At 35.8% G+C, this 26,833-nt stretch overlaps 1 protein-coding gene across 2 annotated transcripts; it reads left to right on the forward strand.

Moving 5' to 3' along the window:
* The first annotated feature begins 13,499 nt into the window (after window positions 1-13,499).
* Window positions 13,500-26,328, forward strand: LOC120196299 (twinkle homolog protein, chloroplastic/mitochondrial-like). Of its 2 annotated transcripts, XM_039198133.1 has the most exons (21): window positions 13,500-13,795; window positions 13,994-14,127; window positions 14,514-14,569; window positions 14,654-14,711; window positions 14,809-14,919; window positions 15,601-15,684; window positions 17,403-17,483; window positions 17,699-17,764; window positions 17,843-17,959; window positions 21,188-21,235; window positions 21,323-21,408; window positions 21,552-21,612; window positions 22,191-22,373; window positions 22,501-22,632; window positions 23,198-23,259; window positions 24,041-24,124; window positions 24,419-24,550; window positions 25,006-25,102; window positions 25,171-25,305; window positions 25,376-25,443; window positions 26,074-26,328. In XM_039198133.1, the coding sequence occupies exons 1-21, from the start codon at window positions 13,555-13,557 to the stop codon at window positions 26,117-26,119; spliced, it is 2,082 nt and encodes a 693-aa protein (XP_039054064.1). In that variant the 5' UTR covers window positions 13,500-13,554; the 3' UTR covers window positions 26,120-26,328. The 2 variants fall into 2 exon arrangements, with proteins under 2 accessions (XP_039054064.1, XP_039054065.1); XM_039198134.1 differs by lacking the exon at window positions 13,500-13,795 and having other exon boundaries at window positions 13,988-14,127; window positions 14,662-14,711.
* Window positions 26,329-26,833: the final 505 nt, after the last annotated feature.

Consider the following 26,833-nt stretch of genomic DNA (forward strand, 5'->3'; position numbering starts at 1 on the left):
TGTATATTGGATGTATAGATTTGTAAATTATAGCTCTGATCAAGCTGGAAAATTTTTATGGACCTAATGTGACTCTTAGGTAGGCTCTGCGGCCCTGAGATCATTCTCGGGTAGGCCATGCGGCCGTAAGATGTGTTCTTAGGTAGGCCCCATGGCCCTGAACTTTCTTGGGTAAGCTGTCAGGTCCTAAATGTTCCTTTAGGTTAACTCTTTATACGATGATTTTAAAATACGAGTTTAAAAAGCTCCACTACAGTATGGTTTATGGGATTTACTGAAATATCATTTGATTAGTGTACCTATTATGATTTTATCGTACTGATGGAACACACTAGACATCGTATTCGATCTCCTGAAAATGTGATACTATGAATGATTCCTATGAACTGAGATATTCATGGCTTCTATTCGTTGAACTACCAGTGGAACTCCAGATTATTCCGAAAACCGGTATACGTTTGATTAAATAAGAAATGATATGGCTTTCCATTTATCGGCATGTATTGCAGTAGCATCTGGTAGTTCTATATTACTAAGTTTTTCAAAGCTCACTCTATTAGTCACCATTGCATGTTAAAAGAATTGTACCAATACAACTATCAACATCAGTAAGGGAGTTCTTCCGGCGTTGCTTGCAGAGTATGATACATGTGATTAGGGTGCATGTAGATTGAATTTTGTTTTATATCTGAGTTTGAAAAATCTGTTTTATTTCTTAATAATAATAATTCATTTTATGATTTTACATGTTTTAAGAAAATATTTAAATTTTCCGTAATTTTTATAGTGGGTCGCTCTGGTGGCCCTAATGTGACACTCCAGATCGGATCGGACTATCCTCATCGATATGAGGGGTTACAATAGATTTGAACATTATATCATTTATTTAATATGGAAAGTGAAAAGTAAATAACAAGGTGAAGACAAACAAAATGGTAGTTGTTGTGCCAAAGGAGTAGTATTAACATTTGGATATGGCGAGAAGACCCACTGTTCGTTAATAGTTTCCAAATGCAAATAGACACGCCTACTTGGCCACCTCACTTTGGCGGTGTCTCGCTTGGGCGATGTTAGGTTTAATAATTAAAAAAATCTAATTGAATATCATAAAAAATGGATTAAAATATTTTATTATTGTCAATGACAATCGAATTTTACGTGCTCAATGGTTGTATTGTATGATTGGAGATTTCCATTGTGAGAGTAGCCCCCAGTACAGTGAAGGTGAAGGACCAAATACTTGAGCAATAACTAATTCAGGGGGTACAAGCCGAAAATTGATTTTAAAAGTAGTGGGCAGGCCCACTAATTCCTTTTTCAAAGAGGTAATTTGAAAACCCAAATCTAGTGTCGGAGTGTATAGTAGGGGTGTGCAAATCCGGGTACCCGGATTTTCGGGTACCCGGTTTTCGGATATCCGGAACTTCCGGGTCGATAATTTCTCGACCCGTGTCCCGACCCGGATGTTACGGATATCCGATAATCGGGTACCGGATTTTTCGGGTACCCGGTAATCGGGTACCCGATACCCGGTTTTTAATTTTTTATTTTTAAATTATTAATTTAAAAAAATATATACACAAATTTAAATGTTCGAAACTTCGAATTACATATTCTAATATTCGAACATAAAATTTAAAAGTTCAAAATACAAAATATAATAATCCATAATATAAATAATTCATTATATTTTATATAATTATATATATAAAATTAAAAAAATAAAAACTAACCGGGTACCCGGAAAAACTAGATTTTGTGAGCCGGGCCTGACCCGGGAAATGTCGGGCTGGGTACCCGACATGGCCGGGTATTTTTTTTAGAAAATTACCCGATTTTTTTAGATCCGGGTCGGCGGGTCGGGTCAATCGGGTCGGGTAATTTTGCACACCCCTAGTGTATAGCCTTTCTCAATCATTACAGCATAGCATATTATAGTAAGATTTATTGTTAACTATCACATTTTTACTATGATTGTTGTTTATGGATACAGGATTCACTAAATTATGACACAGTAAGAACATGCAATGAAGAATCCCAGTTGGAAGATAAATTTTAGTGTTGGCTTAAATAAAACTGGTTAAGATAATATCAGTGTTGGTCTTTTTCATAGGCCTGGATTTTGTCTTTACGATCGATAATGTCGGATTGATGTATTCGGAAGTTATTTTACTTGGTTTAATAAATGGAATCCGATTAAGTTATATATATATATATTCTGTTCAAATGTTATAAAAATATATATTTAAATACGTTAATTACATGATTAATGAAATATATTAACTTAGAATATAATATAAAAATATTTTATTGTGAAGAATAATAGATGTTAATAACAATTAGGTAAGTATCTACTTATCACTATAAATATTTAACTATGATACAATCATTTAAATTTTAATTTTGTCTAAAGTTAAAAGTTAAAATTCTAATTAATTATCGTTGCTGACAATGTGAGGTCTCTAATCGATTTTTTTATTTCATTTACGTTATCTTCTCTATATTTTTCTCCTTTTCATCTATATACTTATATATATATATAAATTTTTATTTTCTTTTATTTAATAAATATTTCCTTTAATTTATAAAAATGGTGGAGGATGTTTTTACGTTCTCTTATAAAATGTTTTAAGGTCGGAATAAAATTTTACCGTTATGTTATTTTATAGTTTCTTAAAATTTAAAGTGATTAAATATTAAATTTGCTTTTGATAGGACATGGCCAGCGCCAACCCTTGGCGGTAGAGTTGAAAAATAAAATTCCATTAATCACACATTTATTTTTAAAATAGTGTTTGGATAAATTATGATTTATAAATGTAAGAGTTAATTATATCATATGTTCTCAAAGTATGATCATATTTTAAATTGGTCCCTAAATTTTTTAATGTTTCAATTTCATCCTTAAACTATGACTATCATTCTAAATTAGTTCTCAAACTTTTGAACATTTAAAATTCATCCCCAAACTTTTTGAACATTCCAATTTCATCCTAAACTATACACGTATACTAATCACATCAACTGTTAACAAAATTCAGGTTAAACTATGATTGAAATTAATTACATATTTGGATGAATTTGGGGTGAAATTGGAATATTCAAAAGTTTGGAGACCAATTTAGAATGAAGATCATAGTTTGGGGGATGAAATTGGAATATTAAAAAGTTTAAGTACCAATCTAAAATGAGAGTATAATTTAGGGACATATGATGCAATTAACTCTAAATTTAAAAATTACAGTTATTTGAATTAAATTAAATTTGATTTTTATTTATTTCATAATATAAAAATGAATATTTTATATTTAAAAGATAATGAAATAATTTAAAAATATAATATATGAAAGAGAAAATCGCCTCAGTGACCAAAAAAAAGTTATAATATACGATTTTAACCAACTTTTTTTGGATTTGCCAAAATGACCAACAAAATCGCAACGCGAAATAAAAATCGCAACGCGATCCCCAGAATCGCAAATCAGTTTCCAAAATCGCAACGCGATTCTTGAAAATCGCAATGCGATAGTACAAATTCGCATTGCGATTTTCCAAAATCGCAACGCGAATATGAAAATCGCATTGCGATTTTCCAAAATCGCAACGCGAATATGAAAATCGCAACGCGAACACATAAATCGCAACGCGTATCCGTAAATCGCAACGTGTATCCGTAAATCGCAACGCGTATGGGTAAATCGCAATGCGTATCCGTATATCGCAACGCGTATCCGTAAATCGCAACGATAATACATAAAATCGCAACGCGTATCCGTAAATCGCAACGCGATATTTAAAGCGCCATTATAATCGCTACGCGTATTTTATTTTCAAATTACAAAAAGAATATTAAGACAAAATCCCGTAATCGCAACTCATAACCTAAAACCTAAAATCACAACTCAGTCCCATCTCCATCTCTCACTCTCTACGGCGAAGAAATCCGTCCCCATCTCCGAAGATTTCCGTCCCCATCTCCGGCGAAATCCCTCACAACCATTCACGGTCAGAAATCCCTCACAATATTCAGAAATGGAAAATCAACCTCCGAGGGTTAGTTTTTTAATTATTTTTATTTTGAAATGTTTGCATTATTGTAGGTTTTTCATATTGAAACTGATGATAAGTTTACTGGTCATTTCAATAATAGATTAACCATTTCACTTAGATTTCATTTCGCGTTACGATTCTGTCGTTGCGATTTTCATTTCGCGTTGCTATTCTCTCGTTCCGATTTTCAAGTTAGTATTTGTCTTTGTCTTTGTTCTGTCTTTTGGTTGAAGTAATGCAATCCATTCAAGTTTCAATTTGCAGAAGAGTCGCAACGAGATAAATGAAAATCGCAACGAGAGAATGACTGTCGCAACGAGAGAAATGAAAAGCGCAACGAGAGAATCGCAACGCGAAATGAAAATCGCAACGAGAGAATCGCAACGCGAAACCAAAATCGCATTGCGATTTTCATTTCGCGTTGCGATTCTCTCGTTGCGATTTTCATTTCGCGTTGCGATTGTCATCTCGCGTTGCGATTCTCTCGTTGCGATTTTCATTTCAACCAAAAGACAAAACAGTGTTGCAAATTTTAGTTTCAAGAATAAACTACTACTTTTTATGTTTATTGTTTTTGGTATATCTTCACAGTGTAGTTTTTGGTATATCTAACTTGGTATGTTTATTGTTTTTGTAGAAATTTTTTCGGCTCAATTGACCTTGAGAAATAAAGTCAGCCTGGCCACTACAATTGCAAAGAAGCTTTCACCTGCTCAAAGACAATTGTTTGAGGAAACCTGCTTCGGGCCATGGCTGAGAGTACAGCATCCGGGTGGAGATGCTAATTTGACCCATTTGTGGCTTCAGACCATGACATCAAATCTACCCGACAGTATACAACGTGGTGAGGAAGAGATATGGTTTCATTTTCCACCAGCGTATACTTTTTTGGGCGGAAGGAGTTCTGCTTAATCACTGGTCTACGATTCGGACACGATGATGTAGGCCGGTACACTCGTCATATCGCCCGCCCATCATGGTTATCCCGGGTTTTTCCGGATGAGTCAATGGAGAAGCCGAACCTACATGTCGACGACCTGAAGAAATTGTTTAATAAGAAAGCTGGTTTCACTCGGATGGATGACGTCGATGTTGTCCGAGTATGCCTTCTACTACTTGTGTATGCCGGCTTTTTAGGCAGAGAGGCCAGACAACCTATTCATCGGGAGCTAATAATATTGGTAGAGGACCTGAATGCATGGAATCTGTTTCCGTGGGGTTCGTATATATGGAAAGCTACCTGGACTAAGTTGTCGTCTGCCTTTGATGACCGCAAAAGTTTGCGGGGCGATGGGTCCAAATACACTTTGTCAGGCTTTGTTTGGGCCTTTAAGGTAAGAATTTCTATATAATGTTTCTAAAATTATAATTAATTATTTAACAATTACTAATTTTGTTATTATATTGTTTGTAGATTTGGATATTCGAGGCTTTCCCCAGCATGCGTACATATGCAATAAAAACGTCAAATGATATTCCCAGGGCTATTTCCTGGAAGAGGAAAACTCTGTTGGATTGGGAAGACTTAATACCATATGCCACAATAAATAATGTAAGTTAACACAAATACTTTCATATAATATATAAACAAGTTATTAATAGTAGACGTTTAACTTTGTTTGAGTTTTTATATTTTAGGAGGCTAACATTCCATTACAAAGACTGACACCCACGGAGGAAGAGCTTGCCACTGATTGGTGGCAAGCTAGTCAGAATTTTTTTGATGGCACGGATGATGAGCAGCATCCACTTCCTCCAATTCGAGAGCCATCACCTCACCTAGAGCCATCACCCGATCGACCCGACTATACACCTCTAGAACGAGAGCCATCACCTATCCCGTCACATCATCGAGCCTCTTCTCCACCATCACCTCATGATAGGCGACCGGCAAAGATGCCACGACTCCTATCTCCCTGTTCTCCACCTCCACCTCAACGGGATGAGTCAAGGGAGTTACGTGATGAGGTTAATGCCTTGCGTGAGGAGATCGGTACTCTACGCGATAACGATGGTGCATGGCGTGTGGAGGTGTCAACTTTACGTGGTGAGGTTGCCGCTCTACGTGAGATGATAGTATCGTTGCAGAATGAGGTTCATACTCTACGCAACGAGGTAAGTTTAAGATTTTCCATATTTAACTTAATGATAAATTTACTCGTAATTTCACTTAGATTAGCCATTTCACTTAGATTGCTTAGTAAATTTATTCGGTTGCTGCCAATTCTGCTAAACTGTGTATTCTTTAACACTGTGAAATAGTATTTGTCTTTGTTTTGTCTTTTGGTTGAAAGTAAATTTGTTCGGTTGCTGCCAATTCTGCTAAACTGTGTATTCTTTAACACTGAAATAGTATTTGTCTTTGTTTTGTCTTTTGGTTGAAAGTAAATTTGTTCGGTTGCTGCCAATTCTGCTAAACTGTGTATTCTATAACACTGTGAAATAGTATTTGTCTTTGTTTTGTCTTTTGGTTGAAAGTAAATTTGTTCGGTTGCTGCCAATTCTGCTAAACTGTGTATTCTTTAACACTGTGAAATAGTATTTGTCTTTGTTTTGTCTTTTGGTTGAAAGTAAATTTATCCATTCAAGTTTCAATTTGCAGAAGAAGAAATAGTTTACTTTCGCAACACGAAACTTAAAATCGCAACGCGAAACCAAAATCGCAACGCGAAATGAAAATCGCAACGCGAAACCAAAATCGCAACGACAAGATCGCAACGCGAAACCAAAATCGCATTGCGATTTTCATTTCGCGTTGCGATTCTTTCGTTGCGATTTTCATTTCGCATTGCGATTCTGTCGTTGCGATTTTATTTCGCGTTGCGATTTTGGTTTCGCGTTGCGATTTTAAGTTTCGTGTTGCGAAAGTAAACTATTTCTTCTTCTGCAAATTGAAACTTGAATGGATAAATTTACTTTCAACCAAAAGACAAAACAAAGACAAATACTAACTTCAGGGTATTAGTTTGAAACATATTTTTCTTTGTTATCTAATGCATTTTGTGAACTATGATAGAATAATGACTTGGGTGAATACAATGCAAGTTTGAAACATATTTGTCTTTGTTTTCACTGTTTAAATATCATGTCTGTTTATTTACTGATTTTTGTATTTAATTATTTAGCGGCCCGATAGAGTGGATGCTTTACGTCGGGTTATGCTTGCACGACGGAGTTCACGCATCAGACAGCGTGCACGTGCTATTAAGTCTCCGTACACCCCAATAGTGCGAAGACACCGCAAGAAGAAGCCCGACTCGCCTGTCATCCCTCAAGAGTCCACTCCTATCGTTGAAGAGGCCCCCCCTATCATTCCTCGAGAGTCCCCTCCCACCGTTCAAGAGGCCACTGTCATCATTGAAGAGGTCCCTCCCACCATTCAAGAGCCCGATTCACATGGCGTCATATGTAGGCTTCTTGAGAAACCCTCTGACGTGCCGGACATGATGGATTCAAGTTGGCTCTTGTATGAGTTACTGGCCAGTACCATACCGGTATCTGAAGAGGAGAGGGAACAACTACCGGACACAATTCTGGATAACACCCTTTGGGCTAAGACCGCTGTTGATTTTTATCTACATGAGCGGAGCCAGGGGTGTTTCACTGACATATGCAAGCTCACCGATGATATCTATTTGTTGCTTGATCGGTCTTGGTGGGGCGTATTATTAGGGGTCGAAGACAATGGCTATTTCGATGGGGGGGTAAGTCTTATATTTTTCTTATATTTCAATTTGATTAATTTTTTTTTAAATTTATGTAAGTCACTAATATATGTCTTTTTTTGTAAAACAGCATATCGATGCGTGGGTGACACGTCTTCTAATAATAAGAAAACTTAAGAAAAATAAAAATATACGATATACAATTATGCCGACGTCTTTTCACGCCGTTCACTTGAAGAATGCACGAAATGAATCATTTGATTTGGGCAATGGACAAGCTAAACTTTATCCTGCATGGTGGGAGGTCGATAAGGTTAGTATTTATTTTAGATTGAGTTTAAAGGTTTTATGAAATAAGTGCGCAAATGAATGAATTATTACTTATGATTGCAGGTGTTTATCCCTGTTTTGGAACGTAAACATTGGATTCTCGTCGAGCTTCAGCTCCCATCCCTTAAGACAATAGTGTATGACAGCATGATAAATTACATATCATTGGCTGATTTAAGAGATGTTATTAAGGGATGGAGCTCTCATTTGGCTAAATTCTTGGATGCGATCAATTATTGGACTCGTTCTGGAAACAAGAAGCCAAAGAAGCTCAATATTACAGTTATTAGAGACGAGACCACGCCACAACAAACGAGCGGAGCCAGAGGAGATTGTGGTCCTCTCGTATGCTTGGCGTTGGAGCGTTTGACGACGGGAAGCATCAAGTATCTACCTCCCACCGATAGAGATAGAGCTGCAGTAGGCTTGTGGTTTCGGCATTATATGGCTAAATCGATATATACGAGACGCTGCCTACCTGCATCCGCGTTATAAAAATGTCCATAAACAATTGGTAAGTTTATATACTTTTGGTTTGAAAATGTTTGGTTAAGTACCTAGAATTCAATAATTTGCTGTTTGTAGGTTTTAGATGTGTAGAAAGTGTTGTTTGAGCAAATGTTTGGTTTCTGCAGGTTAATCTCAGAAGTGAACTGCGTGAAAATGATGTATGGCTGCAAAAGTTGATTCAATAGTTTAATTGATTGTTTAATTGATTTGTAAAAGTTGATTCAATAGTAGATGATCGGAAATAAGAATTATTGCTTATTTTTTGATTGTTTAATTGATTTGTAAAACATGATTTGTAAAAGTTGATTTGTGTAATTGATGCGAATATAATTCTTATTTGTGCTTGTTTAATTGATTGAAATGTAATGGTTGATTTTGTTGATTTCAATCTGCATTATGTTGAAGGCAAAATTGACTATCGCAATGCGAAATGAAAATCGCAATGCGAAATGAAAATCGCAACGAGAGAATCGCAATGCGAAATGAAAATCGCAATGCGGAAATGAAAATCGCAATGGGAGAATCGCAATGCGATTTTAATTTCGCATTGCGATTCTCTCGTTGCGATTTTCATTTCGCATTGCGATTTTCATTTCGCATTGCGATTCTCTCGTTGCGATTTTCATTTCGCATTGCGATTTTCATTTCGCATTGCGATTCTCTCGTTGCGATTTTCATTTCCGCATTGCGAAATGTAATGGTTGATTTTGTTGATTTCATCTGCATTATGTTGAAGGCAAAATTGACTATCGCAATGCGAAATGAAAATCGCAATGCGAAATGAAAATCGCAACGAGAGAATCGCAATGCGAAATGAAAATCGCAATGCGGAAATGAAAATCGCAACGAGAGAATCGCAATGCGATTTTCATTTCGCATTGCGATTCTCTCGTTGCGATTGTAATTTCCGTGTTGCGATAGTCAAATGCATGCCTAATAGTGATAACAACTGAATAACAAGAGTTGGTTAAGTCAAAATGGTTGGCCTGAGTCATTAATTCAACTGAAAATGTTAAAAGTTCACACATAAAATCCACATAATACAACGTTTGCATTTAAAAATCACCTAAGTTAACAGTCCCAAAAGGTGAAGCCAATTGTGATTGGGATTTTGAAGATGGTTGCCTTTTGCTTGACACCATATGAGCTTTGGATTTTGATGAGGATCCATATTTTGGTAGAGGAAAAGATGATTTTGATGGCACTGGTGATCCACATGTCAACCTTGTATGACCACTTTCCTTGCACCGACTACATGTCAATCTCTTCTTCTCTTCACCCTTAGACGGTATACGATCGTGACTTTTTGGTCGGCCAGGTAGCCTTCTGTCCATGGCTGGTGGCAAAACTGTTTGTAAGTCATCTGGTATGTCCCACTCAGAAGGATGTGGAATAGGGTAGACAATCTCGGCATAAGTCTGTCGATAAACTTCTGTAGTGTAGCAATCCATAGCGTATGCGCTTGAATCATCTTGGTTTAAATGAAGAGCAACTTTTATAACATGGCCACACGGATAACCAGATGTTTGCCATTTCATACAACTACACGTCTTTGCATTTAGATCGACTAGCCCATTTAAGTTATTATCCAGTACTTGAAACAAAGTGTTTGAACATGGTTCAACTCTCCATGATGTTGACTTCACAACACGTTTCGTTATCTTTTTTTCAGTCCATGGTGTAACACGATGTTCCAATGTTCCTGTAAATTTAAATAAACAATACTTAGTAAAATATATAAATATGATAAGTTACGAATTCAAAGAAATAATACCTGCATGGTTTCTTTTCTTGTAGTACCACTGTTGAATAGAGGCTCGAAAAAACTCCATTAACATAGTAATGGGTAATTTCCGGGAATGACGACTTAGAGCGTTGATTGATTCTGCACTATTAGACGTCATGAAACCATATCTTGCTCCAAGTTGATGTACTCTTGACCATCTTTCAAACCCGACATCTTCTAGTGTTTGAGCACACTGAGGCAAAACACGTCTTAAAAAATTTATATGCTTATTGAAATCCACTTCCCGATAAGCTTTTACAGCCTTCCAGTATGTCCATTTGTGCTTTTTTATACCAGCAGACCTTGATTTTAGATTTCTATACAAATGAACACCACAAAGTCCATGAAAAGCATCTGGGAAACACCTTCTAACAGCGTTGTCAATTGAGTTTGCCCTATCGGATATGATTGTCAGATTGCTAATAGGACCTATGCAATCCCTAAGATGCCCCATAAACCATGTCCATGAATCAGAGGTTTCAGATTTGCCAACCCCGTAAGCTATTGGCAATATCCCATTGTTAGCATCCATGGCTACTGCTAATAAGTTTACTCCAAGGTATCGACCTTTCAAATGTGCTCCGTCAACTATAATAACTGGGCGCATGCAAGTAATAAACGAACGAATCTACAAAATAATATACACAAGAAATATAATCATTTAAATGTGAAATGCATGTAACTAACAAAAATGAGTCAACAAAATTATATTGATTTACTAACCGTAGCACCAATGGCGATAAACAGCAACTCAAAGCGTCCATCTCTATCTGTTTTGATATGAGTTACCGACCCAGGATTTTTCAGCTTTAAATTGTGACAATAAGCCGGCAGTTGGGCAAACGATGCTTCTGGCGACCCCCTCAACAATTCCAAGGCATAACATTTGGCTCTCCAAGCTTGAGAATATGATATACTAATCTTGAACCGAGCATTCATGTCAGTCATAATTTCATGTCCCCGATATACCCTGCCATTCAAAAACATTAACTCAGCCAGAAAACCACCCAACACCTTTTTGTTTGCCTGTCTATGGTGAGGAAAAACTTGGGTTCTTGAACATGTATGTTTATCAATAAAAGTCCTAACTTGAAACATTTTGCAATCTTTTATTCTCTTTGCAATCATACGCCACGTACAGTTTTTGTCAATCATACACCTTGTTTCGAAACGATCTTTGCTTGATTTGTTAACTTTTAGTTGATAGCCATCTTCCACACATTTCGTATACAAAGCTATCTTCAAGTCTTCCTTTGTATCAAAACAATCATCTTTCTTGACACGAATAACTTTTGTGTAACAATCAACTGCTTTCTTTGCCAACTCTTCTTCCGGTAACTGAAGTAATTCTGGCATATTCCAGTTATACTCCCGTGGCATTTTCTTTTCTTCGGGGATTTTTCTTCTTCTTTTTCTTCTTCAGGATTATATGAATTACAGAATGGATGTTCAACATGTTCATTCACAGTCGTAACTTCCTCCTCATTATCATCAACAACATCTTCCTCGGCAACAGGTGTTTCATCATCAAAATTCGGGTATTGACCAATATTAAAATCATTACACACATGGTCTGTTTCTTCTTCTGAAACATCATCAAAATCCGTGTATTGACCAATATCAAAGTCCGGATATTGACCAAGACCAAATTTCGAATACTGACTAGTACTCACAATTTTTTCTGTTGGCTCATCATCGTCTAACTGGTCAATACGAAAACCGGAATTTGGTGCTGAAAGTTGATTGGGATTTGGATTAGAGAAAGGTTGTGGGTTTTGAGAAAAACTTAGTTGATTACTACCCGCTACTGACCCAACAATACTACTTCTAGGTTCAACAACATACAATGTAACATCATCTTGTGAAACACTAATGTAAGCAATGAATCGTTCAACATCTTCATTGTCGGTTAACAAATAAACTTTACCATTTCTCTGATAAGATAGCCTAAATCCACTTAGGGGCTCTAAATTCAATTTATTTGAAACACGTAGCATTAGAGTTTCATAAGTTAACTTTTGTAAAGACAATTTTAGTTGAAGATTCATGGGTAAAGGCATATATTGTAAAACACCATGAACATTATCCCATGACCCTCCAAAACACAAATCTATCCAAACATGATCAACATTAGATGATTTCATGGTTGTAAATTAATTTACTAAACAGACGAGCTGCGAAACTAAAACCTGTTGCCGGATTGGGAAGGATGTCGTTGGATATAGGAACGGATGTCGCCGGAGAGAGTGATAGATGGAGATGGAATGAGTTGCGATTTAGGGATTTAGTTTATGATTTCAGTGTTATATACCCAAAATTTCAGTGTTGTGATTTACAGATTCTCGTTGCGATTTACGGATTATCGTTGCGATTTACAGATTCTCGTTGCGATTTACGGATTATCGTTGCGATTTACAGATTCTCGTTGCGATTTACGGATTATCGTTGCGATTTACGGATACGCGTTGCGATATACGGATACGCATTGCGATTTACGGATACGCGTTGCGATATACGGATACACGTTGCGATTTATGTGTTCGCGTTGCGATTTTCATATTCGCGTTGCGATTTTGGAAAATCGCAATGCGAATTTGTACTATCGCATTGCGATTTTCAAGAATCGCGTTGCGATTTTGGAAACTGATTTGCGATTCTGGGGATCGCGTTGCGATTTTTATTTCGCGTTGCGATTTTGTTGGTCATTTTGGCAAATCCAAAAAAAGTTGGTTAAAATCGTATATTATAACTTTTTTTTGGTCACTGAGGCGATTTTCTCTATATGAAATAGTAATTATTTTTATTTATTTAAAAATACTTTTTATTTTTTTAAAAATATTTTAAAATTTATAAAATAAAATTATTTTTAAAATAAATATAAAATCTTAATATTCGAAATTGATAGATAATAAAAAATCAAACTGAAAATCGATGAAATACTAAAAGAAATTAAAAATTCAAATGAATCGAACCTATACGGCATTTTTCTTGGCAGGGTCATCCTGGCGAAGGGTATGAGTAGGTTAAAGCGCGTAAAAGGGAAAGAAAAGAACCTTGTAACCCAATTAAACACATTATTATTAGAATAGATTTAAGTAGTGTAACATTCTCTGCTCCGAATCCTATTCCTAATAAAAAGAAAAGAACCCCTAAGTGGCTTAGCCAAACAAATTCCCCCTTCTTGGACGAAACTCGGTCAATACACTCCGAGTGATGCTGCGTTTTCCTTCCCATAATCAACGCCTCCAACTCCTCCGCAAGCTCACTGCCTTTCCCATGCCCTCCAAACACTTCCTCGCTTCCTCCTCTTCCTTTCTCCCTCTGTTGCCTCCTAAATATTTCCACACACCCTCTAAACGATTCCTTCCTTCTCTTTCTTCAAAACCCATCCCCAAAACCCTTACTTTCTCGCTTAGCACTAATGGCTTCTGTTCTCTTCCTTCTCCCTCTCCAGGTACTTATTTTCTGTAAAAGTAGAGAAAAGAAGAGAAAAAAAGGTTGTTGCTAAGTTGTTTATTTTGTTATTTTTTGTATTAAAATATTAAGAGAAGAGGCATTTATGTGTTTAATCGTGCTAACACTTAGGTATGAGTCTGCAAATGTATATATTGGAAGGCTTACCAGAATTCCTTTTTTTTTGTTTATCTCTAAGCTCATTCTCAAGACTTGGATGACCAGCCATCGGATAAGCGTTCCTTGCAGATTTTGGAGCATAAGCTCGATCAGCTTGGCATCGATATAACTCAGTGTGTTGCTGGGCGTGAAAATCGCTTAAAATGTCCCTCGGTATTTTTCTCTCTACAAAACTTTTAGCTTTATTGCATTTCAACGTAAGTTCGATTAATTTTTGTCAATCTTATTGGAGCAGTTTGCTAGTAGGAAGTGCCATGTCTTGGCGATTATAATACAGATAGGTCAGAGATAACAGACTTTGGAAAGCATGTAATTTCCATTATATTGCTTATTCCGGCATATTCTATTGTGCAGACAATACAGTTTATGATCTAGCTAAAGTTGCTAGCAATTAATAGGAAGAAACAACTTACTCTAGACATTAAAACCAGAGAAGAGTTTTCAATTTTCAAAACCTTGGAACCTTTCAATCTCTCTTTCTCCTCACTAGCTCAGCTTTATTGGCACTCTTTCTCTAAGTTGATATTCTTGTATGATAGTGCAATGGTGGTGACTCAGAGGAGCTTAGCTTATCCCTTTTCATCTCCCAAGATGGGTATGCTGCATCCTTTTCTTTTTTTGTTTAACTACTTTTATTCTGAATCGTCAGCAAACCATTGTTGAAAGATCTAATTTATAGGTATTCAGCTTCCTGGATGTGTTTTCGAGCAAAATGTGGGTGGAAAGGCCACACTAAAGTAATCTGTTTCTCCTTTTAAATTGGTGCAGCAAATTTTATACGTCCATGTGAAAGTCATTGGATATAGGCTTCTCTTGGTTATCCTTTTGTTTTAGGCCTTTGCAGAGGGCAAGTCAACATTTAAAAGTTACAGTCGAGTTAACAAAGCTAAGGTCGAAAGGCAAATCACAGTGGAGAGTTTGCAATTAGAACCACTCTGTAATCAGGTTTCTAGATTTCTCCTTTTTCTATTTTTGCTCACTGAGGTTTATATTGATTCAGATTTCTAAACTTATTTACTCTATCTTATACGCTGTTGTTTGTTTGGTAGGTTTTCCATTCAACATGTATGCCTGTATATTCTTTAGTGCTGTGTAAATAGATATTTATTCATATAACTCCTTTGTCAATTGAAAATTTCCAATGGTTTGATGTTCCTAAAGTAACTAATCTATTTTTGATTTTCTATTTCCTGGTAGTTGTAATCCCAAGCAGAATTTCAAGAGGAAATAGAAACCATTGCTTTTGCCCCCTGTCATCGTTCATATTCTAAGCCTGGTGTTTTTACAGTATTGATTGAACATAAATTTTGCAAATTCTGTGTTTCTTTTCGTCAAACCCTCTCTCTCTTGGAATGTAGTGAGCTAGGCCTCTGAAGTCTGAACCTTCATTCTGTCCATAAGTGATCATACTGAATGTTTCTCAACCTTGTTTAAATTCATAAATGAAATGCTAAATGTTGATATCCGGTGTGTGAATTCCAAATGCCAATGTTGTTCTGTTGCGTTGGAAGATGATTCCCTAGTTATTTTATTATCGTAGTTTTTTAGCTGTATTTTCCTCCTGGTTTAAGTTTCAATTTAGTGGATTGAGATAGCTTAGTTAATACTTTTTTGCTCTTGTTTCAGCTCATTGCATATTTTGCAGAGCGAATGATATCTGCAGAAACACTAAAGAGAAATGGCATAATGGAAAAAATGACTGGTGATGAGGTAATTGTGAATCCTTTTTCTCAAGTTATAGGCTTAAGATGCAAAGTAAATTCAGTGCTGAAGTTGTTTGTTCTCTACTTTTGTTGGATATTCTATGATTGTCCTGCATGTGCTATTTTTGAACCTAAGTCCACCTTTTCTAGCTAATTTGAGGTTCACTCCACTTTTATGAAAAAAACTACGAATTTAAACTCATTGTATGGAATAAAAGTTGTACTAGTGTTTGGGTTACTTTGTCTTCTAGCCATTTGGCATCCTTCTTACAAGTTTAACCATCTTGAGAATAAGCCTCAGTATTTTTATTAAAGTTGAGATATTAATGAATGTGCATTGTTATAAAAAGGGATGTTTGAGAGAAGAAAAAGATATGATACCGATCGATGGAGAGATTTGAGGAAATGTTCACTATTTGGAGTTTATGGTCAATTATGAATAAAAAATGGAGGATATTAAGGTTTATTTAGGGATGATGTGATTAGAATGCACTGCCACCACCTCTAATGACTTATTTTAGAAAGCTGGCATGTGGGAAAAAGATGACAAGCCTCTTGACTTAATCCTGAATTCTCAACTGTTTGGAAACTTTCTTGACATGGAACCACCTTCCCCATAATTTGTCTCATGCACTACAGCCGCTTCACAACTAGACCACCTGCATAATGTATTCATGTTCTCCTATTTCTTGCAGCTTGTTTATTTGTTTCCGAATAAGAACGCACTTCGGGTTATGGTATATATATGTTTCACCAGGAGTTGTTAGGCATTATATTTGAATGTTGTGAGTACTTGTTTGGAGTTCTGTCCCCTCCCTATGTACATACACACAATTGGAGAACTTAGCGTCGAGGTTCTTGAGCTATTTTCTGCCAATAAAACTTCTTAATTCTTTTCCTTTTTTCTGCAGTTCATTTCTATAATTGCTGATCTTATCATATGATTGAATTAGATTTGGTTTGATTGAGATTTTACATAAAAAGTTCTTGATTTGAAGAGAGAATGTTGTTGGAAACTCTGGTGGCGGTGAGAAGATCAGGATTATTTTCTGTCTTGATGAGTTTAACTGGTGTGTTTTCGTATGTGATTATTGCGTAACCATAATGGTTAAATTATGAAAATGGAATATGATTTTGATTGCATAGAAGAGAAAAATTAGTCTTAAAGAAGAGTTTCTGGTGTGTGAACAGTTGCTCAAGTATACTGCAGCAGAACAGAGAGAGTAGTAGACAATGCTGATGGCCATCCATTTTAGTATACCATTTTTTTACTTTATTAATGGAAAGCTTGATTATATTAAGAGTGCATGGGTATTTGTAATGATTACTAGACTCATACATCTAAAAACTAGGATTCCCTATTGGAGACTAACCTGTACATAATAAATAAGCAACTTGAACTCCTAGAAGCTCCTTGCTCAATCTAAATACAAGAGAACTTAAATCCCTGGTGCATAATTTGCAGAAATTATGATTCTTCCCCAATAATGAATTAGTTGGGATTACCAAGTTAAATCTAAAACATTTTAATAGTGGCATTATAAGGTTCCTTCCTTGGCAGCTACTGAAGTATTTGGTATGTTGGCTGGTTTATCTTACCTTATTAGTTGTTCAAGATGGAAGACATTTTTGGAAGGGTGAATTTATTTTACTATAAAATAACTGATATTTCTTGTTAATATCAATGCACATCTCAGCTAATTACTCTTAGAATTTCATTGACAGATTGCTATTGCATTCCCTTATTGGCGTAAAGGAAAACTTGTAAGTTGCAAGTATCGGGATATAACCAAGAGGTTTTGGCAGGTTCTTGTGAAATTCTTTCCTATGTTTACATTGTTTATTTAGTATGTTGACTCGGGCTTTACATTTATTATCTCTGTAGACATTTATATTCATCTTCCTATCATATGCTCCTTGAATCGTCACTTTTTGAGAGCACATTTTTTGTGGTCTTTATTTTAAAAATAGAATTTAATAATATTTGATTAAAATCTTTTTTCACTCTTCTTCCATTGCAGGAAAAGGATACTGAAAAGATACTTTATGGGCTGGATGATATAGAAAATGAAAGCGACATCATCATTGTATTTCTTTCTTTCTTCTGATTATTTATTCCAGTTCAACTTTTGTTGATGCTTATTTTTTCCAGCTTGATATTATAGGTTGAAGGTGAAATGGACAAGCTTGCAATGGAGGAAGCTGGCTTCCGTAATTGTGTCAGTGTCCCTGATGGGGCACCACCATCAGTTTCTAAAAAGGAGGTTCCAACTGAGGAGCAGGTTTTAGTTGAACTAAAATTTAATACTATATGTTATTTAGCTTTTCTGAGTGGCAATATTGAAAAATGTTGTTGTCAGCCATCAAATACTATGTAGATATCCAACTTCAATGTTTCAACTATGAAATTGGGATTATTCTCTCCAATGTAGTTCCTTTTATCTCTATCTCTCCTCATGCATGCATATCGTATGAGCAAATTTCCAATGAGAAATATGGGGTGGCATAACCAGTTAGGTATTAATCAGATTTTCTTTTTGATAAGAATAGGAGGCCTCATTAAAAACCCCCTTCATGATTAATGGAGCTAAAAAAAGCTCCTTAATCAGTGGAAGGAAGAAAAGAGTGTCTTAGAATTTCATTAATATCATAATAAGTACTTAGAAATTACAACACCCAAAAACTCCCTTAATAGGAAGAAGAAAACCAAAAAACATCCCTGAACAACAACACTTAAATCAACCTATTCCAGCCTTAGCTAGGGCATCAACCTCTAGGTTAGCTGTCCTATTAACCCATCTAACAACACCTTCAAAAACTTTTCTATCAACAATATCTTTAACAATAGAAGCATAAACATCTGGACATAATTCAACTTTTTTAATCCAGTCCACTGCCACCCTGCTATCACTCTCAATAATCAAATGGTCCTTGATCAACCCTCGAAAAGAGACAAAAAACGATAAACCCTTTTGAATAGCTTTCAATTCCATCAAGGTAGGAGGCCCCGTACCAGCAGACTCCTTGAAAGAGCCTAAGATCAAACCAGAATCATCTTTTAAAACTCCGCCTAACCCACTTCTCTTCCAGTCACTGGTAATAGCAGCATCAACATTCAATTTGATATAGCCCTTGGGAGGAGGATATCAAGGGAACTTAGATACAATCAGTTTAAAGTAGGAAGAACAAGAATCCCCTAAGGAAGGATCAGAGATAAGTGAATCCTTAGGAATAGAAATCTCCTTATGCTTAGCTAAAAACCATGAAGCAAGCCTAAACCTTGCTAAGAAGAAGAATTCGGCCTGGTCCAACTTCCCCCCTTCAAACACAACAGAATTCCTGATTTTCCAAGTGGTCCAAAGGACAACCCCTTGAATAAATGACCAAATAGCCGAGTTAATCTTCAAATCATCCCAGGCTAGGAGAAAGCTTTTAGCAGTTGCATGAAAAATAGAGTTGAGCCTCCAAAACTTCATAAATTTATTCCATAAAGACCACACAACCAAACAAGTAAAAAATAAATAATAGGAAGACTCTTCCACCATCTTGCAAAGAGGACATAACACATCTTCAATATCCTGAACTCCTCTTTTAACCAATTCTGGCTTAACTGCCAGCTTCTGAAGAACAACTTGCCACACAAATGACTCCACTCTTGGAGGCAGCAGACCCCTCCAAATTATATTTTTCCAAAAATAGACCTCCTTCGAACCCAAAGAACACAGTTTAACACAAGATCTAACAGAATACACCCCATCCCTAGTGCCTTTCCAAACCAGACCATCAAAAGATTCAATGGATAGGGAAAAATTCGAAATGACTGCCATCAAGTTAGACCACTGTTCAAATTCCCAATCATTCAAATTTATTCTCAATTAAACTTCCCAAATTCTGCCCATGGAGCTATATTCACCAAACTCAAATAATTTGCCATTCTTGTTTGAGGAAATAGAAAACAGTCTAGGAAAAATTACCAAAAGTGGATGATTCATAGCCCAAACAACTTGCCAGAACCGAATAATATTACCATCACCAACTTGAAAACTGCACATGCTTCTAAACTTAGAACCAATTAAGTCTTCTTTGAAATGGTTATTCACCACAGATCTCCAAATCCAAGAAACTTTAGGTGGAACCTTACTGTCAAACAATAATAAGGATGAATCCATGTTATATTTAGTGCAAATAAATTTCCTCCAAACAGAATTTCTGTCATTAGCAAACCTCCAAGACCATTTTCCTAAAAGTGCTCTGTTCATCATGTTGAGATTCAGAACACCTAGACCACCCTCATTCTTTGATTTACACACAGTGGACCAATTAACCCAATGTATCTTGTTTTTACCGTTTCCCCCTCCCCATAAAAAATTGGACACAATTGAATTGAGGTTTTTGTAAACCAAGGTTGGAACCTTAAACAACAATGACAAAAAATAAGATGGAAGCGAACATAGGATTGACTTAATCAATACCAATCTCCCTGCTAAAGAAAGAGAGGAGGCCTTCCAACCAACAAGTTTGTTGTAGAAATTATGAACCACTGGATCCCAAAGAACTGAACAATTTCTATTAGCACCAAGAGGAAGCCTTAGGTAATCTGAAGGAAAGCACCCAACTGAACATCCAATAGTCTTTGCCCATTCTTGAACTTCCTCTTCAGTCGGATTAACACCAAACAATTTGCTCTTCTTTAGATTCAGTTGTAGTCCAGAAATAACTTCAAACACTTGAAGCACCCTCTTCACATTCAAATTCTGCATCTTCGAAGCACCACAAAAGATGATAAGATCATCAGCAAATTGCAAATGAGAAAAATTAAAAGTCCCCTCCTCCCTGCCAATAACTAATCCAGAAAATAACCTTTCTGAAACAGCCTTTAGGAGCAATAAATTAAGAAGTTCCCCTACTAAATTGAACAACAGTGGAGATAAAGAACAACCCTGGCGAAGACCCTTTGCCATTGGGAATTCCTCAGTAGGAACCCCATTGACTAATACTGAAACAGAGGCTGTGGTTACACATTTCCTAATCCAACCACTCCATTTGGAACCAAAGCCCATCTTCTCCATTACTTTGAACAGAATAGGCCAATCAAAACGCAACCCTTGAGTCCATTTTCCCTCCAAAAATATATTCCCTCATTAGCAATAAGAGAACAATCTTTTTGATGCATGGGGTTTGTCGAATGTGCATGTGGACTGCCTGCTTACATCTCTTAAGTTAGTAGTATGTGATAGAATAATTTCTACGTATTACTTGTTATGATCTGCTTATGGATAAGGCAGTTCATGGAGCAAGCTGTCATTTATTCATTTTGGCCACATAATCTGCTTAGTTTAGCCTCTTATAAGGTGGTTTGTGGAACCAACAACTTCTCACTTCATTTAAGTAGAGAAGAATGGAATGAGAAATAACTGCAGCCATTTTGGACAATATGTTATAACATTATTCTTTTCATATGCAAGTATAAACGTCATTCTAATGTTTCGTTCACATGTTTTGAAAGCTAGGACACAAAGTATCAATATCTGTGGAACTGCAAAGAGTACCTAAAAGAGGTTTGCTGGGGTTTATTTCTTGGGTCTTCTTTGTAAGGTCATTTTGAAATGAACATGACTAGTTTCTAATCTATGTATATGTCATAGGCATCACGCGTTATACTTGCTACTGATGGGGATCCACCTGGTCAAGCCTTAGCTGAAGAGCTTGCACGTCGTCTTGGAAGAGAAAGGTTTATATGATTTTTCTGTAATGCTGAAGCTATTCAAAACTTATCCTGTTTTCTTTTCCTCTATTATTGTTGCTGTCTTTGCATATTTAAAAAAAAACAATCTTCTAAGATGTGGAGTAAAATTTGCTTTCTGTGGGTGGCAGATGCTGGAGAGTTAAATGGCCAAAGAAAAATGATGTGGATCATTTTAAAGATGCAAATGAGGTCATATAACTATATCTTTTTACCTGTGACTGTAACGACCTAAATTTCGATTCTTGACTAATTTTAAAATAAGTTTTTTATGCTCAATTTAATGTCACTCATAATAAACTGAAAATTATTTGGTATTGAAAGGTTATGAGTGTGGTAGGCAAGAATCTCTCCCCCCTTCGTTCCTACTTCGGGTTTCCTTATTTTTTTAAACTTCAGTTGATTGGTATGAAAGATTACTTCAAACTGTCCATTTGCATTTTGTGGCATCTGCAAATTTTCTATGTAGAACAGCAAGAGGCTAGGGATTGTGGCCATTTTATGTCCTAAATTCTTTAAGAAAATATATAAAAATGTATAAACAAAAATAAAATAATCACCAAAAGATCTTAACTCCAATAAACTTGGGCTGAGACTAGAAAGCTTTTTCAAGCAGCCAGATCTTCCTATGTGCCAAATTGAGATTTTAACATTTGAAACAACCATACTGCTAGCATGCCTCCTAAACACCTTTGAGGCTGCTACCAAGTTGTAGATAAAATTTTGTTCCAAAATCAAATGTTCTCACCGACCAACTCTTGTGACCACAGGTGCTTATGTATTTGGGACCCAGCGCTCTTAAGGACGTAATTGATAATGCCGAATTATATCCCATACGTGGACTATTCAACTTTAGAGATTTTTTCGATGAAATTGACCAATATTATCATCGGACTCTTGGATATGAATTTGGTGTTTCAACTGGTTGGAGGGCACTGGACAACCTATATAATGTAAGCTTGATGTGTTCTGTCTTAACCTTCATAATTTAGCTTGTTGTGTTCTTTGCCCTATATTGCCTATTAACTAGTGTTAGAGATGATATGTCTTCCTTCACAAGTTTTCTTTTTTCTCTGCCAGGTTGTTCCAGGAGAGCTGACAATAGTAACTGGCGTTCCCAACTCTGGGAAGAGTGAATGGATTGATTCTCTCTTATGTAATCTTAATGGAAGTGTAGGCTGGAAATTTGCTCTTTGCTCCATGGAGAACAAGGTCAGCCAGAATTTTTCTTATATTCATCTGCATTTAGTCTCACTGTTCTTGATTTACCAACATATTCGTGCAACTGTGTAAAAGAATTGCCTTTTTTTACCTAGGAAGACATGGCTTTGAAACAAAGGAAGAGATTCATTTAGATTTTGAAATTCTTGATATTTTTTTGTTATATTGTTGGATAAGTAGACAAGCATGACCATTCCTGCTTTCTTTTGGGTTACTTTTAAGAATTATATTTCTTTTCAATTAACTTTTTTTAATGCATAAATCTACATTTTCAAAGTGTCTTGATTATTCTAGAAACAAAGTCCACTTCTGCGATAGTGGAAAGTCCATCAACCAAGTCAATCTAAGGCATACCAGACTTTCTAGAGATAGATTAGTCCTTTTCTCATGAATGATGTTTAATGAAATGTGATTTCTTCTAATGTGAGTGAATTTCCTTGTAGATAAACATTATAGACAATCACTATAATAATATTATTGTTATTGTTAATCATGCTATTGCACATCCTTTTGACTAACATTAATTTCACTATTTCCCCTTTATTTGTTTATCAAGGTTCGGGATCATGGAAGGAAACTAATAGAGAAATACGTGAAGAGACCTTTCTTTGATACAGGGTAAGTTTAGCTGGTTTGAGTTTCTATTATTACTGTTATAGCATCGTTAGATCTAGTAACATTTTTTATACCTTGAAATTATATGCCAACTTGTAAAAGCTTTTAGGTTGTAAGGGGGTGTTTCATAATTTTAGTTCACTTGGATCTCATAATTGGCTATCTACAGGATATGTAAGAGAAAATATAGAAGAATTTTGAACTAATCATTTTACTCGTGTTTTTCGGTCTGATGTGAGCAATTGTAAGATAGCCTTGTTTTTTAATATGTTAAAGTAACATATTCAAAATAAGAATGATGATTGTCTATTTCATTTTAGCCAAAGTTATGATTTAGAACAAGCATTGTGAAAACAATTCCCTCAAGAAATAATTAAAATTCTCAATCAAAATTCTTTAAATCCAATAATTCAATTTTCAAATATTTGAAGATATAAAATCAAGCATGCTCAAAACTGGAGTAACATAGATGTTTATAACTAAACGCAAAATCTTAAATGAAACATGAAACACCAAATATAATTTATGTTGCACAAGTAACATACAATTGAGATATTCAGAAATCTCGATAATTTAATCATCCTAGTCCTCCCCAAATGCCATAAATTCTCTTTAACTTTATTCTTCGACTAGCATATCATCCTCCAAGAGATGATATGGGAAACTAACGAATTCCTGGAAATAAAACCTATTTTTATATGTTTGCAACTGTAGTTTCTTTGAACTACCTTGTTTTAATATAATAATCACCAATTGGTTTGTTTGTTACTTTTTCTGGCAATAGCTATGGGAGCAATGTAGAAAGAATAAGTGTTCAGGATCTGGAGAAAGGGAAGAAATGGTTGAGTGACACATTTTATCTCATAAGGTAAGTTGAACACTTCAAAATTATATGGTTTCTATTCTTAGTAAAACTTCGACAACTATTTATTGGTATTATATTTCCTCATGCAGATTGAGACTTTTATTATTTATTTTTCCAAAGTGTTGCCTAGTTGCTGAAATATTAATACTTTTTATAAGCCATTTTTGTGTGTGTTGGGGTGGGGAGGGGTGAATTTAAGCTCGGATGCTTTTAAAAATTGAGGCCTTGTATGCTCTTGTTGTTGTGCTTGCTTTCTTAATACTGCTTTCTGGATTTATCTCATGGGTTCCGGAATAGGTGCGAGAATGATTCCCTTCCGAATATAGAGTGGGTTCTTGATCTTGCAAGGGCAGCGGTACTAAGGCATGGTATTCGGGGGCTTGTAATTGATCCTTACAATGAACTTGATCATCAGCGCCGAGCTAATCAGTGAGTACTTTTTACACCATGCTCACCTTTGCCTTATTTGTTTTGCTATTATATTGGCACCACCTCCGTTTTTATTCGATAGTATAGTTTTTTCATTTTTTCTTGGCGCCTTTAATTTTGGTCCTTTGGATTATCTATGAAATACATGTATATAATTTATATTTTTATTTTTATGCCAATGGCTAGCCTGCTTGATAGTTGGTAGTGTCAGCGACATCCTCGTTATTATTATCATCATCATAAAAATTTGAACTACCTCTGCCTGTGTTTTGCCTAAAATTATATACTTTGATAGAAGTATTCACAAAGTGTCCTGGTTCTATCCTAGTGGGACTCATAAGTGGACAAGAAAGGCTTCATAATTTCAAAACGTTCTTTACTATTTCCCATTCTGAGCGTTCCTCATTTGCTGCTGCCTAAATGTCCCAGTTGTTAACATCTTGTATTCATAGCAGGACGGAAACGGAGTATGTAAGCCAGATGCTTACTAAGATCAAACGATTTGCTCAGCATCACTCTTGTCATGTCTGGTTTGTTGCACATCCAAGACAGGTCGGTCTTTCTGAGTCATCTTTTATTGCTTGGTATCTCTTTGTACTAATTTTATATTTTTCCATCAGTTGCACCAATGGACTGGGGCTCCTCCTAATCTCTACGACATCAGTGGAAGTGCACACTTTATAAACAAATGTGACAATGGAATTGTTATTCATCGGAATCGGGACCCCGAGGCTGGACCTGTTGATCTAGTACAAGTGAGTATTGTCACAAGGTTGTCTCTGTAAGCAATCTTCTAGTTTCTATTGCTGAAATATGTTTTTGCAGGTCTGTGTGCGGAAGGTACGAAACAAGGTTGTAGGAAATATAGGTGATGCGTTCTTGTCTTATGATAGGTATGTGACATTACACCATATCCACACTTCATTGCTATTTTTCCTCCTTATAGTTTTAAAAAGGCTCGTGTGTTTGTGATAAATAAACCAAATTTGATTAGGAACAACAAAGGGTTGACAGTTGTTGAGCATTCAGATCATTACAAAGGCACCTGATGAAGGAACCAACACACTTTAGAGCTTGGATAGAAAACTATAGATAGTTCATGGTTGGTGGGTCTGGAAAAGTCAGATAAGTCAACATAACTTGATGTAAACAGAAAAGGGTTAAAAGTAGGTTAGAAATGCACTAGTAGCGGTGAGACCATTAACGAGACCCGAGAAGCAAGTAAAATGATGCAGAGGTTAAATAGGAAACCACAGGTTGGACTAGTGAATGTCCGGTACATAGCAACTTAACCTTTTGCAGGTGATGCTCTACCACTAGCATACTCAAGGTTGATATGAATCATCTTTTAACATATTTGTGAATTTGAGAAACTATTAGCGACTGGCATCAGTGAAAATGAGAGTAAGGCCGTAACCACTCTATCTATGATGCCTCACTGAATCATCATATATAGTTCAAACTTTAATTGTTTGTTTATGTTATCATTATTGTACGGCGGTCTTATTGAATGATATTTGCAGGGTGACGGGCATATATAATGACTTTGACGAACGACCAAATCAGTGATGGGCCATGGTGTTCGTTCAACCGGTAGCTAAAATTTTGTATAGTATGACTATCGATTATGCATGGGAGCCTTCTTTCCTGATGAAGTGGGTACAATTGAAATGTTGCTACCAAAGAGCCCAAGGCTTATCATATATGACAATGGTGGTGGTGGATTTTATTTTTCATTTATCAACAACACAATGAAATACCGGGGATACTGTTGAAAATTTTCTATCAATAGAATTCAGGAATTTCTCTTGCTCGTATCATTGCAACAGTAGATTGTTTGGTAATCTACTCAATTTATATTACTAGTGTTCTTAAATGATCTTTCGTAAGAAGAGCTCATAAATGTCAACCATGAGATGATGATTATTACCGAATTTATCAAAATATTCAATGCAATTCGACTTTAAAAGCGGTCATTATATTATTCGATCTGAATTAGTCAATCAATATATTAAAAACAAGTGGTAATACTAAAATAAGAGCTCATTACAGGATCTTCAGAGCTATCAAATTGTTTATGGATACGGTACTTCTGCTTTTCAGGAATAATGCTTCCTGTTATACATGTTTCTTAGCTCGAAAAAAATAATCTTAAAAATACGTGTGTTTCGAAAATGTTGTTATCGATTATTTTGGGTAAGATGTGTTCGACCAATTATAAGTTTCACATCTATAAAATGATTTTTAAAATTCTCCTTTTTAAATAATTTTAGAAATTGACGT

The sequence above is a fragment of the Hibiscus syriacus genome, unplaced genomic scaffold, assembly GCF_006381635.1.
Source record: "Hibiscus syriacus cultivar Baekdansim isolate YM2019G1 unplaced genomic scaffold, ASM638163v2 tig00117032_pilon, whole genome shotgun sequence".
NCBI lineage: Eukaryota > Viridiplantae > Streptophyta > Magnoliopsida > Malvales > Malvaceae > Hibiscus > Hibiscus syriacus.

What these genes read in the sequence shown, in the direction of transcription:
- LOC120196299 (XM_039198133.1), top strand. Translation starts at nt 13,555, where the DNA reads ATGCTGCGTTTTCCTTCCCATAATCAACGCCTCCAACTCCTCCGCAAG. An exon ending in ATGAAAGCGACATCATCATT is followed by an intron (nt 17,765 to 17,842) that starts GTATTTCTTTCT and finishes TTGATATTATAG; the next exon opens with GTTGAAGGTGAAATGGACAA. An exon ending in GCAAAGAGTACCTAAAAGAG is followed by an intron (nt 21,236 to 21,322) that starts GTTTGCTGGGGT and finishes TATATGTCATAG; the next exon opens with GCATCACGCGTTATACTTGC.